This window comes from Schistocerca piceifrons, chromosome 6 (assembly GCF_021461385.2).
Source record: "Schistocerca piceifrons isolate TAMUIC-IGC-003096 chromosome 6, iqSchPice1.1, whole genome shotgun sequence".
In the NCBI taxonomy this organism is placed as follows: Eukaryota; Metazoa; Arthropoda; class Insecta; order Orthoptera; family Acrididae; genus Schistocerca; species Schistocerca piceifrons.
The window spans coordinates 552,035,694-552,052,285 of NC_060143.1; the positions used below are offsets into that span (position 1 = coordinate 552,035,694).

The following is a 16,592-nucleotide window of genomic DNA, read 5'->3' on the forward strand; positions in this document are numbered from 1 at the left end:
TGTCTCCATATCCTTACAGATCCATCCGCTCGATACAATTTGAAACGAGATTCGTCCGACCAGTAACACGTTTCCAGTCATCAAAAGTCCAGTGTCGGTGTTTACGGGCCTAGGCGAGGTGTAAAGCTTTGTGTCGCATGGTCATCAAGGGTACACGAGTGGGCCTTCGGCTTCGAAATCCCATATCGATCATGTTCCATTGAATGGTTCGCATGCTGACACTTGCTGATGGCACAGCATTGAAATCTGCAGCACTTTAGGGAAGTGTTGCACTTCTGTCACGTTGAACGATTCTCTTCAGTCGCCGTTGGTCCCATTCTTGCAGGGCCTTTTCCGGCTGTAGCGATGTTGGATATTTGATGTTTTACCGAATTCCTCATATTCACGGTACACTCGGGAAATGGTCAAACGGGAAAATGCCCACTTCATCGCCACCTCGGTGATGCTGTGTCACCATCGCTCGTGCGATGACTATAAAACCACGTCCAAACTCATTTAAAGCTTAATAACCTGCCATTGCAGCATCAGTAACCGATCTAACAACGGCGCCAGACACTTGTCTTATATAGGCGTCGCCGGCGGCAACGCCGTATTCTGCCTGTTTACATATCTCTGTATTTGAATACGCATGCCTATACCAGCTTTTTTGGCGCTTCAGCGTAAAATAAATCTCAAAGCAGAGCCTGTATGGTTGTATGATAAAATGCTGCTTACAAAATAGACCGTCATCTAAATAAAAGGACTGGAGAGAGGAAAACACAAAATCTTATATAGAATACCTAAGGCCCAACATGGCCGTGACAACGTGAGGTCTGCAGTGACCGCCTAGACAAACTGAGCTGAACGGGCGCAGTCACCGATAAGCACAATGGGCGCATGCGCGTAATGAACGTATGCAACAAATGGCGAAATGGGACCAGAATCGTGGACAGTGGAAAAGAAAGCTGGGCAGCATCTTTACAAGTAATTTTACATGTGAAAGATAGGGAGAACCTAAAATAGAATTACTTTTTTATTTTTTTAAAAATTGAGTAACACTGCGTAGAGGAATACAATTACAAAATAAAAACAGTTGTATAGAACTTTATCAATAAATTCCTTTATGAATCGCATGTATATAAGTTGTGACGTACGAATCTCACAGTGCCTAGTAATTTTAAAGCTCAAGCACGGAACAGCTGAGCAGAGAAATGGACGACTGTAAAAACAAGTACATACAGTATAAAAAGGGTTAAGCTAGGGAATAGACTTATGTATTTGGTTCTTCTATTTAAGCGGTCTAAGTTTGTAAAAATGTTGCGGAGGCGCAGCTCTAGTTGCCCATTGAGTTTATCCGTTAAGAGACGCTTTTTGCATCAAATCTCTTCAAGGATGTCGAGATTATGTCCCTTTCTTTCGCGATGATGAATTTTTAAATTATTTTGCAAATTTATGATGGCGTGTCCCTCCTCACGCAGATGGTTAGTTAAAGCTGACGTGGAGTGAGACAGATCAAAGTGTTCTTTAAATCTGATGCAGGATCTACTGCCCGTTTGTCCAATTGTGCCTATATTTCATCCTGACGTTATTTTGTATGAAAAAAAGGCTTGTTTCATGTCGTTATCTTGTAATTGTGACCCAACTTCCTCCTAAAATTTACCGAAGTGTGGGATGCTGTGATAAGAAACGTTGTCCTGCATTTGCGATTGCACATTAACCAATGTAATTATGGTGTTCTTAATTTTTGTGCATTAGACCTGTTTAACTTTCCCAAAATACCCATATTGATGTTTTCAACCAAGTTAGCATCACAACCATTAGAGAAAACAGTGTACTGAATCAGATTATGCGACTGGCTCTCGATCATTAGAAACAGCCACATTCCTTAAATACTTAGGAAGCTTCGGCTAAGAGCGATTTGAAGTGGAACGAACGCTTAAAATTAGGTACAACTAAGATTCGCTGGAAGAATTCTAAAGAAATGTAAGGCAGCTTACAGACCCTCGTTCCATCGAGAATTGCTCGTTAGTCTCGGATCCTTACCAGCAAGGATTAATTGAGTAAATAGAGAATACCCAAAGACCTAACATAACGAGATTCAACAGAGGAGTCATATCTAGTGTATCCCACGCAGAGAATGCCGTAGAAGTCGTGATGTAGTGGATTTCGACATTGGGGGGAACCCTTCGTAGCAAATTCTATCAGCTCAGAGCAGCTCCAGTATTGGGCGTAACTTCCTTGGCGTCTGTAATGGACTCAGAGGTCACCTCTCCAAGCTAAACAGCCTCAGAAACATTAATGGGGACGGAAAAAAAGAACATTATTTAATCCTGATTGCTGACGACGGTGATCATTCATGCATGCTTGCTTTATAATGAGTGGAGTCAATGATACAAAGTCTGCTCACTCACAGAGATGCTAAAATATCCTGTACATTGCTGTGTCGTTTCAACATCTACAATAGCAGTAACTGCTGTTTAGACACCCAATCGTCCCCATACCTAAAAACCTCACAGAGAAGTCAAGTCACCAGTGACCCCACAATGACTCAGAGTCTCCATTTCCCCGAGTTCTCTCCGACCCGAAATGATTGGAAAATACTCAGATGTATTGTCGAAAGACTCAGATATCATAACACACTTGCAGAGACTCCCCCCCCCCCCCACCCCGCCCCGTAAGCAAGCCAACTGCTACGATACCCCCCCCCCCCCTCACCACCGAAAAATGAGATTCTCCCGATGGCTTGAGCAAACGTACGTGTTGTATTGTCTCATTCTACTCTTTTCCGGATGACATGGAGGTTTTCGTAGTATCGTGTTGCATCATATTGTAAAATAATAGTCACTGAATAAAACAGACGTTTCGGTCATGGATGCAATGACCTATTTGTCGTTGTCCAGGATTGACTGATTATATTTAGTTACGATTCCTCTACTGAGCGTGACAATACGTCAGAATTTTAAAATCCGTTCCCATTGTTGATACCTGTGGGGGAATGAGTAGGAAAGTTTATCACTTAGATTTCATTTGGTGGAAGGAATGGGGGGATCCGTTGTTGTTCTATTGTCCCTTACAGTATGAGCTACAATTGGCAATCATTGGCGAACGGAGTGTGGTTTTCTGCCTTTTTTCGTGCGGGAGATAGTGCTTGCAGCAGAAATTTCTCGCGGATAACTCTCACGTCTTAAATTGTTTGTGCGGCCTGTCGGGCTCTTATAAACAAGTCTACACACCACTCGCCGCTGACTGCCAATAATGGCCAATACTATAAGGGGTAACTGATAACAGTAGATCCGACTCAAGAGAAGGCCTTTGCAACCGTGTTCGAAAAGTCGATTTTATCCAGTGATGGCTGTTTTATAATATGACGCTGCACCATACCCAAAAGACTTCCATCAACTGACTCGCGCCACAAAAGCTTACGCAATATTTCCAAGTTATTTGTAAGCACATTAATAATACGTGAACGGCAGGGCAGAGGTAACTTATCAGTTGTTTATGTTCTAGCGTATGGTAAAGTGGCACGTCCCATATCTCACAAAGATTCGATGATAAGGCACACTTTGAAAAGACACGTGCCAGATTATCTCTAAGTACTGAGGCTCCTAAAATATTAATCGTGTCGTGACAGTGTGTGTGTTCAAGATCATTCGTTTGTCCGAAATTACAGTGATAAGAAGCACACTAGAAATCACATTTACATCAGTCCGCAAGGTAACCAGTACCTAAATAATGCCGTGAAGTACTGTAGAATTGTTTCGTAACATGCACGCGAGAAATCCATAATCACAGACAAATGTGCTGCACAGTACGGAGGAAATAAAGTTCCTCCAAGTGGTATGCTTAATGAAAAGTTAGAAAAGTTACAGAGATACTGCCAAGTTGTCTACGTCAGTGGGGAGGGGGGGTGGGATATTACATTCCTCAGCAAGCAGAAGCGAAGAGAATTTACGTGACCTATATCGAAAGTAACGAAAGATACTGTACCTTTTTAATAAACTGATGTAGTGTGTTCAGAATTCTTTTGCAGTCTTCAGGCTGCGGAGGGGAGATAAAATATCATTTCATCAACTGATTTTTCATTCCCAGATTACAAGAGTAACCCATATTTTGTCTCCTACAACCAGATCGAGTAAAAACCTGTCTTCGTCGACTTCGAATGCTTCAAGCGGACCATGGCAGACTTCCTTTTTTTCCCCGCTATATCTAATGTCAGTTACTGGCACTCTCAAAACTGCAGTTTTCGATACGACAAACGTTCAGCTGTCTTTTGCGTGGCGTAGTGACCACAACTGAGACATTTAGAAAAAGCATGGGCTGGCTCCTTTATACACGCGAAAAAATTTGTAGGCGATTTGCATCAGTGATCGCTATTGGTTTTTATGGTTTTCCATTGTGTAGTTTCCCTTAAACCCCGATTCACTTTTCTAAAAATTTCTTCATCCTCCATCGCTCATTGTTCTTGAAAATGGGAGTATTTCCATAGTCTGTAACATATTCTGCTTGGACAGTTTCCTTTCACCATACACTAAAAGTTCTTTATTTCCTGTGTTTCATTTTCTTCCATGAAATATAGGTCTAACTGTTTTAGATCTGGTCTATTTACAGAGACTGGTTCTTTTCTGCCCAGTCACAATGAGCTGGGAATGGAGCAGAGGTGTTGCCAGTTGGGAATATTCGGAAGGAGATTACCAATTAGAGTATTCGTCTAACAACTGAGCGAAGCCTCCCACAAAAACTTGGTCGCAGCTGGTGGATTGGAGCGGTTGTACATCCCATACGGTTGTGCAAGTTTTTATGCGTGTAAAAGATTTGCCTGAAATGAACCTACCATGAGAGCTGCCAGGACTTTAACGATTACACGTCGCTTTTATTTAGAAACGGTTTTTTTTTATCGGTAAATGGCAAATAGTTCTGAGATACTTGTGTGGAGGAAGAGCCACTCCAATTACAAGTGAAATTTTAACGATCCACATCAGCCAGTAAGGATTTGGAAAGTCGTCTGTTACTAACAAGTTTCGAGTTACATACGAGTATGGTTGCGAAGAACAATGACTCGAAGACTCTATAGCTGAACTTCTCGTCTGCTGGAGTAACCTTGTCACTGATCGAGCACTGCAAGACATTTCTTTAGCCAGTATTTTGAACACGGAGTGTAGCCGGCCAATCTTATTGCTTGGCGCCGAAGCTTCGAGTTCGGTTGGGTAGCATGTTAGGCTGGACATTCGTTCTTTTAATTTCCGCCTGAAGCTGTGAACATCGTTTTGCCTGCTTCCAACTTAAAGTGTAGACATTTCTGTTTTGATGTTGACATGGACATTTTGAAACTAGGTCGCTCGGGATTACTGGATAGACTGTTGCCTGCTCGCGGGTCACTGGCGTAATTCTACATTTTCAGGTTCGGTTAAAGTGCACTTACGGTGTCGGCAGCTTTCCAGTTGTGTGCGGATGTTGACAGTTCGTTGTTTTTGGTCTTAGCGAATCAGATGATGAAATACTGCGTCGAAAGGAGAATAGCTGAATCTAATCACTTTTTACTGATCAGGTAATTATGAATTTTAGGGTTGCTAACTAATTTTCGTGTTTCTCTGGTGACTGTGAAAACCGAGATGTACTGACCGAGCAATCTGTAGCAAAACCTGAGGCCTATGTTAGATTGGAATGTGACAGTTTCGCTGGTGAGTTAGCGGAATGAACGAATATGAAAGAAAAATATACTTGGTTCTAGAGACAAACTGATCTGTAGCTCAGCCCAAGATCTACGTTAGATTGGAATGTGATAAGTTGCCTGGGAGTTGGCTAAGTCTTGTAGACCATATAGATCCTGATGATCTCAAGGCTGAAGGTGGCAGTGAGGTGAAACATCCTCCTCGCCCACCAGAGGGAAGTTTGGGTCTAGGACTGGGCAATACGTGCATCAGCAGTTGTGGCAACAGATCAAGTGCGTGCCAGGAATGTCTGGGGGGAGGGGGGGGGGGGGCAGAAAAAGGGGGGAGTGGCATAACTGGGAAAATACTCCTAAGGTATGTGGGATCTTATGAGGTTCTTAAAATCTTGTCCCCAGTGAGCTTCCTGGTGGAGGATGTGAAGACCAACACAGGGATCTGTGCCCATTTAAGCCAACTCAGACAGGGCAGTTGGGTGACAAAGCACAGCTAGCTGATGGTCCCCCCCCCCCCTTCCCCTCTGAAAGCTTCACTTTGTGGAGGAGGGGCCCTTGATGCGTACCCATCAATTTTGCCAGTATCAATTGAGAAAGCAAAGGGGACACGAGGCACAGCATTGGGTAGTAAGTTGGAAGTGAGACCTGGTGGATGCAGAGTGGCAGCTGTAGTGAACTGAGGGCACAAAATAAACAACCAACGTTTGGCATCGGTGCTATGACACATCCGTAGCTGAGGAGAGTGAGAGGAGGGAAGGGTGGCCACTGTCAACAGAAGTGTATGCTGCAGACCAAAGAAGGCTGTTGGTGGAGGTCTTGTGGTTGTGGCACTGCGTCTGGCATTGAGTTATGAGAAAGACTGTGGCCTAGCTTGGAGTAAACCTTGTCTACGGAGAGCATTCCTGAGGGTTATAAGGCATTTCCTTGACTTCTGCAGAGCTCAAATAACATCGGTCTGTGTTTAAGACTTAAATCTGCTTTACACTGTGAAAGGGAGGGAAGCACAAAGCCGATTATGTGCCCTGTTTTTCCATGCTTAAGTTAGTACTGTTGTGACTGAGTTTCTGTATTAAATGCAGTTGTGTACAGAGTATCTTTCATTAAGGTGGCCTTGTCATCATCATGGCACTTAGCATTGGTATCAAAAAATGTGTGTCTGAATGGTAGTCATGCGTACAAAATACAGTTCGCCAGGAAGGTGCCTGGGAACTGAAGCATAAATCAAACTTGAAATGAGTAAACAAACATCGCTGTAAAATAGGCGTATTGTAAATACTCAACTTATACATTGAAGATCTGCAACTGGTGTAGTACAAAGTCCTTTGCCTACTAATGATGTTGACATGCACAATTTTAAGTCTCTGTATGGTAGTTCTGTTGTGACTGGCAGAAGTCAAAGTTCTGCAAAGCTAACTGTTTTAGCCATGAGCTGATGTCTCTCAGGCAAGGGAAACACCAAATGGCAGTGTACATCACAGTACGGCAAAGTGGCTCCGCTGGGGCCATCGAGACTTAGGACAATGACTCAAAGAGTGGCAACTACTGGGACTTGACTGGCTGGTCCCCCAAAGAGTAACTGAGCCTGCTGCTGCAGATGGCACCTCTATATGCATAGAGTTTTGTGCCCAGCTGGCACAATTGCACAGGGGCGTGAACCTGGTGCCGCTCGGGGTTGGATAATGCTCGTTGCACTAGCAACCGCTGGTGAACAGCCACTGTACTTGTGCTGCCAACCTCGGAGTCTTTGACAATGACAGCCCCATATGGTTTTGATTGTGTAATGATACCACAGTGGCAAACAGGAAATTTATGTTATGCTGAATCTAACTGCAGTTTTCTATGCTATAGTGCTGTCTGTGGTTTGCTCCGCTCCTCAGACTGCCATACAGTGTGGAGAGACATTGGCCATTAGAAAAGGTGATGTGAAACGGCACCTTCCACTGTGCATAAGCTAATTGAAAGTCTGGCATGCCATGTATGAGTTCCGCTTGGTTGGTACTACTAAATATTCTTGTAAATATTTGATTTAATTGTTTCTTGTACTGCTCAGTTATGCCAGTCAGTTTCTAAGAAATAATTGCTTATTCATATACTCATACTGCCAATTGTTCTTAGGCGTTCTCTCAGTAAATCACACCGTGAATCGTAAATAAAGTAGCTGCTGTGCAGAAATGGTCACTTGTTTAATGCTGTGTTATTTTGCTTTTAAATATTTAACCTAATTGATTATTTACTTCTCAGTTACGACCACCAGTACAGAATATTTGCTTATTAGCCAACAGTTAATAATGACTGCTTGGTTAAGGCTGTGTTATTTGCTTCAAATATGAAATCTAACTTTTTATCTGATCAGTCATAAAAAAAGCTTGCTTAATGCTTTGAGGTTATAAAATTCCAGGTGAGGTGTAGTAAATGGTAAGTGAAGTCACTCTAACCACTGTTTGAGAACATGAAATGCAGCCAGCTAATTCACACATGCACAGCTAATTCACACATGTAGACAACTGAGCATAATACAAATCAAGATGTTGGCAGACTGAGTAGGTCAGTGTAGATGACAGCATTCACAGAGCCACCAGGTGCACCCGTGGGGGACTGTGCCCAAACCTGTGAAGGAGGGGTATGCAGTCTAAAGGTAACAACATACCGTTCCCAGCATTCACGATTCTGTCTTTTATGAGACAACATACTGGGGCATGGAGCGATTAATGAGACGTTCCACCGGTGGATGCCACTTGTGTTGGAGAGCTGTCTGTGACCCTTAATGGCCATGGTAATTTCAGGGGTCCACCAGGGTAATGTCATAGAATGGTAGGGATTACAAAGAAGATAGTATCATCAAGTCACTTTCTGATAGAATGAATGCAATTGTGCTCTGGACAGTTGCATCAATATCTTCATGTAGTGGGATGCGAGAGGAATGGCAGTGGTGAAAGGATCCCAAACAGCTTTGTACAACCCATAGATGTGGATGCCCAGGCGAGTAATGCTGAGGGAGGGTCAAGACTGGAATACGATCACTGTCACACAATTCATCATGTACTCTCCAATGAATGGTGTGAATAAGACCTGGGCTGAAACGGGAAAGACCAATGACTGACTAAATCCTTACGCCATACTGTAGTGTGTGGGAACACCAGTATCCAAAAGGCAAAGTTCAAGCTTGAAGACTGTTTCCAGAATTGGCAGGTATTGGCAGAAGTAAAGCTGTGAGGACGGGGCGTGAGTCGTGCTTGGGTAGCTCAGTTGGTAGAGCACTTGCCCGCGAAAGGCAAAGGTCCTGAGTTCGAGTCTCGGCCTGGCACACAGTTTTAATCTGCCAGGAAGTTTCTTGAAGACACTGTTTTCCACAGCTTTACTGTGGCCATTGATTATAACTCCACCCACAAAGGGTTGTGAGCACTGAAGTCGCCCAGTATGAGGAAGGGTGGGGAGAGCTGAAAAAACAGTGCAGACAATGTGTTCTGGGCCATTTTATTGTTGGGAGCAAGATATACGTTACACATAATAAATTCCAGACATCTTCATATGAACAGCCACAGCCTCTAAAATCATATCAAATGGCATGTATTTGCTATAAACAGTGTCTAGAATGTATGTGCAAACACTACTTGACATTTTTTCATTGCAGTACGATTCTTAAAACAGCCCCGATAGCTAAGGAAGGTAGAGGTCCATATTGCTGGGAACCAAGTTTCTTGGAGGATTATGCAGAAAGCAGGGGTTACACACAAAAGACATTTTAGCTCAGCCATGTGGCAGGAAGTTCCAGTTCCACTGGAAGATCGCACTGTCAGTATCCTGTGGGGGTGTGAAGGGACTAAGAAGGCAGGTCATGCCTCAGGGCCACCTGTTGCCATTGGTGTCAGGACATGGTATCAATACACATTTATTCCAAATTTGGGTGGGTGGGGAGGCTGACTTCAGGGGAATAGGGCCACCAAGAATGCCACCTTGGATACAAGCAGGACATGTGGGGTCAGGCAGTATGGAGGCCACCAAATCTCCTCCTTGGATGACTTTTTGTCCCCTTCTCGTCCTCCTCAAATGATCCCAACTTCTGCAAGGGCTTGTCTGCCCCAGATTCTGGGACAGAGGAGGAACTCAAGAGTTCTATGATCTGCAACGTATGGATCCTTCGGTGACTGGCTGCTATCATGTTATAGGTCAACTGAGTTCTGGAAAGGATGTGTTCCAAGGGCTCTTTCCCGGTAAGGGACACTGGAGGAAGGTGTTGCTTCTCCAGCCGGGGTTTGGGGCTGATGTCCCCGATGGATAGAGTGTCATTGTTTCCAAATGGGGTGTGAGGGAAGCAGGGGGATGAGGTCCCCCAGCCACCTGGTGAGGAGGTTTACACAAGAAGGCACAGTAATTACAGACATGATGTTGTAGCTGTAGCACACCTCATCATCATCATCATCATCATCATCATCATCAGTGTAGGATGTAGATGATCGTTTTTTCTTGGCCTCTTGATATGTGAGATGGTCACAGTTCTTGTATTTTCTTTTCTTGTCAGAGAATGCTGCCAACCAGTTAACAGGGAGAATGGTGTTCCTCACAACTGACACAGATGGAGGGAGGAGCACATGAAGGTCTCATGTGCAACTGATATCCACAATTTCTACATGGGACTGGCACTGCACCACGAAGACATGGGTCCAAATTGCATGCACTCGTAGTGCCGCATGGTAGGAGGAACATATGGCTTGACATTGTAATGATACACTATCAACTTGAGCTTCTCAGGCGAGTCGCCTTCAAAGGTCAAGATGAAGGCCCCAGTATCCACCTTTTATTCTCTGATCCACACTGGACATGGCAGACAAAATGCATTCCATGTCACTCCAAATTGGCACTCAACTCATTATCCATCTGCATGAGGAGATCACAGTGAAAAATGATGTCCTGTACCACATTGGGACTGGTATGGGGAGTTACAGGAATATCACCCAGCTTGTCAGGTGGGCAGTGGCCACAACTGAGCAGGGGAAGCTGTTTTAATCAGCACAGAGCCACTTTTCATTTTCTGAAAACTCTGCTGCTTCCCCAAACCTGTCCTCCAGATTTTTAATGAAGAACAGTGGCTTCCTAGTCAAAACGAAAGCCCTCTCGGCCCTGGAACACAATAAATATTTGTGGTGGTGGTTGTTGTTGTTGTGTGTATTTCTACCCTTGTCTCCGAGCCCTATGTTCCTCCCACAGTGTAGCCACAGAAGGAAATATCATTGGGGTCATCCATCTCCGCTTCATAATAAGTCTTACCTCCAGGAGAGAGAGCTGGGACATGCAGCCACCAGAGGAAGGAAGTTTAATTCATTTCATGTATGAGTCTTTCACCATGGTGCCACTTATTCCGAACTAGGGCTCTCCCTATGAGCACTACCCAGCCACATCAACAGTTACCTAGTCAGAAAACCATTGCCCGCAGTCCCTGTGCCCCATCCACAATGACACACTCAAAAATGGCTCTAAGCACTATGGGACTTAACATCTGAGGTCATCAGTCCCCTAGACTTAGAACTACATAAACCTGCGACCGTAGGAGCAGCGTGTTTCCGGACTGAAGCACCTAGAACTGCTCGGCCACAGCGGCCAGCGATGACACACTCCTCAGCAAGGGTAGGGAATGTATAGTTCAGGCACCAACAATGGGATAGTGAAAGGACAGGCTTGCGGCACAGAAGGGAAAGTAGTGTTGCCATGACTGGGTCCCTGTTGTAGCTGAGCACATTCTCACAAAAGAAATGCAAGCCCAATGAGAAGAGGGGGGAGGGGGGGGGGGGAGTTGAGGCATGGGGTGCTTGGATAGATGATGTAGGTCACAGTGCAATAGGATGCATACTGTTGAAGACTTAATGTGGGCTTTTTGTCTGTGGTATTGTTGGTAATGAAATGTTTTTTCTGCAAAGCTTAGTAACAGGAGAGCAGATTGTTGTGTAGTCCATCATGGTCGAATTTGGGCACAGGACAAACTGAAGCCCTTGTATAGAAATGAAATTTCTGCAGGCAGGTTTATGGAGGATAGATTAACAACTTTATTGTGATCCACTTCAATGCAAACAGTGTCTTTTTGACAATGTGGTGTGCAAAATGGGTCACAGGCAGGTAGAATATGTACGCTATCATGGGCTGACAGGGACATTGTCTTATGTTTTGAGTGTAGGTAGTGGTATACTTAGTTTTAAAGTGAGTTTCAGCCTGGGAGGTCAGTCCAAAATATTTGGGGTCGAACATGAATATCTTGAGTACGAAGTAGAGAAAGTTTAGTGGTGCATGGTAATCTGTTTACATACAACTAAGGTAGTGAGGAATATGGATGGTTCAAATCAATTTGGATATCTTAGCAGATGGAGGGATGGCACCAAGCTATGTAACTGTTTGTATTCGGATTATTAAAGGGACGGAAGTGAGGTACCATGTACAATCTGGAAACAGTATGTGGGTAGATCTTTGTCATTGATGGGTAAATGTTTTGTAATTGATACCCAGAGGAAAGTCTCCAGACAGAGGTTCAATGGGCGAAGGAGAATAGGCCATGGAAGAAAATTGGGTGAGCAGAGTATAAGATTATAGATAATAAGGTACAGCAAGATCAATAGTAAAATATTTATTTATAAAGTAAACCATCATTTTAAATAGTTTATATCATTTTATTTCTTATTCTGTACAATATACAGTAATAAATAAAAATATAAGAAAGAAAGTATTATCTTTCAAGTGAGTCTAGTTACACAGCTTACATGTAATTTTCTTGATGTGGAAGAAATGCAATATCTTTTACGATCACAGTACGAATGTTTGAAGCATAAAATGGCTTTTATAATAATATTTAAATATCTCTCTTCTGTCACGCTTCAATTTGATGGAAACAAGTATTTTACAATATCAAAATTGACTGTTCTGAAACAAAGATGTTAAAGTAATTAAACTAGGAGATGCACAGAACAGACATCAATGTATGACAATAAAACACTTTAGATGAAATTCAGACACAAAGAAAAATGTTACCAGGCTTGAAAAAAGAAATGCCTAGTTACACATCCATTGTAGTTGTGCTACAAGAGGCACCATGAAATTGAGGATTTAACAGAAAAAAGACAAAAATGAGATTCTGAAACAAAGACTTCTAATTTGAAACATGCATCCACATGTTGGTAGGCAGGGTAGGAGCAAGCAAGTAGGCAACAAAAACTGATGTCATGATTAAATCAGAGGGGATAATTTATTAGAGTATATGGGCCCAACTTAAAGGACATTATACATATATAAATTACAAATGTATTACGCCCATCAACACTCAAATACATTAACAGTTACACGTACACAACCTAAAATGTCATATAGCTTCAGCTCAGTTTTCTAAGAGGATCAAATCGGCAATAATACTATAAAATATGTTAAAACACAAGCAATCTTTTTCTAACAATCAACAATACTTACCTAGCAATTATTTTTATGAAATCCAAACCAACAGCACATTTATATTTTGGACAGTCAATGTTACTGTTTACCATAATCAGAAGCCTGAGCTTGACCAAAGATGAAATCTGTAATGGAAGCAGAAAAATTGCTACAGCTTTAGTGTAATTTTGGTAACCAGTTACCAAAAATTTGTTTGTCATTTACATGAGAACAGAATTTTTCTTCAACTTATGCAACAGATTAATGGGATTACAGTTTATACACTGTAAATGAGATGGCCTCTTAACTGATTTACTAAATTTTCTTTCTCACTTTATTAGAATACAACGTATGAGAGGCAAAAAACTACACACATGTGGAAACTCTAACAAGGAGACCAAATGGCAATTATACTTTCATAATTTTTTATATTCATGGTACCTGAAGTTCACGACTCAAATATTAATCTCCAAAGCAGTTCGATGTAACTCTCAAAACTTCTCAAGAACACCTATTTTTAAGTTTTCCAAGCAATCCTAATTCACTAAAGTCAAGGCAGTTTCCGATGGGCTGTGTGTCTTAATCAGTAGCACTCAAGACTGGTGATTGTCTTGACTGCTGGTTCAAGTCTCGTTACAATGTTCATTATTTTTTGGTCAATTCAAATACCTACATCACTTAAATATAAAATTCATCAAATATATCATAATTAATATGTATCATAATTATAACTTTTTATGAAAAATGCATATCATCTTATTTCTAATTGTACATCACACTGCGACTCCCATCAGTCACCTTACCATAACTCTTCATAAAGTGGAGAAGTAAAGGCGACCTTCGTCAACTCATCAACTAACAATAAAGCAAGTACTGTAAAGTTTGCAAAAACACGCAGATAACAAGAACAGTTAACTTCCTCCATACAGAGGTGTTCTATTATCATGTTTCCCTTCAACTTTTGTATTTTTCATAAAATATGATAATTATATATATGTTTTGATAATTTTATGTTTAAACTGTCTGACAAAACCAGCTCTGCCCAGATTTTAATTTTTCATTTTGCCTGTTTTGTAGTAAAAATGAATACAAAAAATGAACTGTGTTTGTAGAGCAATATAAAAAAGTTTCGTTTCCATGTATTTGTGAAAATACCTTTGAAATTATGAAGCAGTCTTACAAAGAAATATGAACAATATACAAATGCAAAAGTACAGTACCCAAATTCAGAAACATAGTATGCAAAATATGATTTCTCTGTAATGTTTGTTTAATCCAGAACTTTGTTGTAAACAATATTTCTACTGACATGTCCAGGAACTATGAAGAATAAATTCTGGGTTGTGTCCAGCCTTGAGCAAGTGACAAAATAGTGTATGAGAGGAACACGGAGGTGTCAAATCCATTCTGCAGTACTTAACATATTGCCCCCGTGTTTTGTTAATTGTTATGGCAAATCCAAGTCTCACTGGGAAGTTCAGCCTCCTGACGTGAAAGGGGCGCAGCTGCTTCGTGTGTCCACAATGTGATTTTATAAATGTCACAAAGGGAATGCCTGGTCATAGCTCTATAGACGGCTATTGTTTTCACCTACAGCCATTTGTGCTTCGCAGCTGAAAGCTTTCACAAGCACTGCTAGGTGTCAGGGTTTGATTAAGTTGACTCAACTGTAGGAGAGTCTTAGTAGTAAAGTATAAATCTATTAAAACTTCACGCATGATGTGGCATTTTCCACACATACAGCATCAGTGTTCGTGACACCTTATCTCTTGAACTATGTGTGGTACTAGCAATAATAAATTTAAATGTCGTGCATGCGTGACTTGGCAGTTTTTATGCATCTCATTGTTTATGATGTCATACCTCCTGAACCATGACAGACAGGTGGTTCTTACACCAAACGCAATTGTTACCTGACAGTAAGGGATATGTGTATCAACTTTGATTGAAATCTGTCCAGTGGTTTGAGAGATGTGGAAGATACATACATAAATACATGAGACAATGGAAGACCCAGGATGGAATAATGACAATATTATGGAAAGGATAGGCTACTACTCACATAGAGTGGAGACAACAAGTCACAGACGGGCACAACAAAAAGACTACTAAACAAATAAGCATTGGCATCCAGAGACACTGGTCCTGAGTATGTGAGCTGTTTCTGCTTGCATGTGCGCACGTGTGTGTGTGTGTGTGTGTGTGTGTGTGTGTGTGTGTGTGAGAGAGAGAGAGAGAGAGAGAGAGAGAGAGAGAGAGAGAGAGAGAGAGAGCACTGGTGCACATTTTGTCTATTTCAGAGGAAGGCCTCCTGGACAAAAGCTTACCTGTTTAGTAGTCTTTCTGTTGTGCCTATCTGTGACTGTCTCTGTTGTATGGTGAGTAGCGATCTATCATTTTCATAATGGTGACATATACATACATCTGTTTTTATACTATTTATGGATGGCGTAGATATTCAAAGTGAATCAAAAAATTAATAAAGAGTAAACTGTAATGAGACTCGGACCACCAGCAGTCCACAGCTCTCACCAACTGAGTCCTGCAAAACTTTATAAACTTGGCTGAAGTCTCCTTGCACTACCTCTGCTCCATTTGTAAAATCCTCCTGCTCTGCAGTCACAAATTCTTCCATCTCAACTCCCAAACTGAAACTCTTGGCCTCCCAGGAACTACAACAGCATCGGCAGAATCTATTCGCCTCACACTCACACTCTGGACTGCCTCTATGCACCACTACTGCAAGAGCCTCCATCAAACCACCTCCATGTCACCTCATAAATGCCAAACCTTGCATTTCGGATTAACTACATCATCTACACTAAAAAAAACTCTTTCACGCTACTATCAAGAACCCAGAGTATAAACAGACATGCAACACAGATGTGAACCTGCCTTCCCAAAGCCTCCGTGCCACTGAAGTATAAGTCCTCTCCACAGGCCTCGCTTTTTGCCTCACTCCCAAATTTAGTCATGCTGCAATTCTCTCCTTTTCCTGGTTGCTACAATGGAAACACTTTTTCCCACCAAGTGGCAATCAGGCTAGACCTAAAACCTAGACTGATACCTGCATTACTCAATTTACTGCTCATCCACCTGTGATAAAGCTCTCCTTTCCTGAATCATCCCTCAATAACTTTTCAGAGCTTCCTATTCTCAAATCTTGCATCAACATTATTTCTCAAATCCCTCAGCATGGGAACTATCCTCACATCCACAGAAATAATCTCAGCCCTCTCCTAAAAACTGATCCTGAACATGTAATCCTGCCTGCCAACAAAGGGTTATAAATCACAGAGACTACAGCTGTCAGACACATCGACCAACCAGTTCTTCACAGTGACCCCATTCCAGAAACCCAAAATTATCTTCAGTGCCTTCTCAAATACCTAGGTCCACTCTAGAGTCTCTCCTGAGGGATTATCTCCTTCTACAGCCCCGCCCCCACCCTCGCATTTGTACCTTCCCCATGTTTGCTGAAACACATACACCCAACCAACCAGGGAGCCCCATTGTGGCTGGATACTGCACTCCCAGAGTGAGAATC

At 42.2% G+C, this 16,592-nt stretch overlaps 1 protein-coding gene across 2 annotated transcripts in view; it reads right to left on the reverse strand.

Annotated features, from left to right (window-relative positions):
- Positions 1-12,348: 12,348 nt before the first annotated feature.
- LOC124802805 (origin recognition complex subunit 5) overlaps positions 12,349-16,592 on the reverse strand; it is a 169,364-nt gene continuing 165,120 nt past the window's right edge. For both annotated transcript variants that reach the window (XM_047263809.1, XM_047263810.1), the window contains exons 9-10: positions 13,085-13,191; positions 12,349-12,544 (exon numbers count right to left, since the gene is read on the reverse strand). In XM_047263809.1, the coding sequence (XP_047119765.1) occupies positions 12,499-12,544; positions 13,085-13,191 (153 nt within the window). In that variant the 3' untranslated portion in view covers positions 12,349-12,498. The remainder of the gene's footprint in view (positions 12,545-13,084; positions 13,192-16,592) is intronic.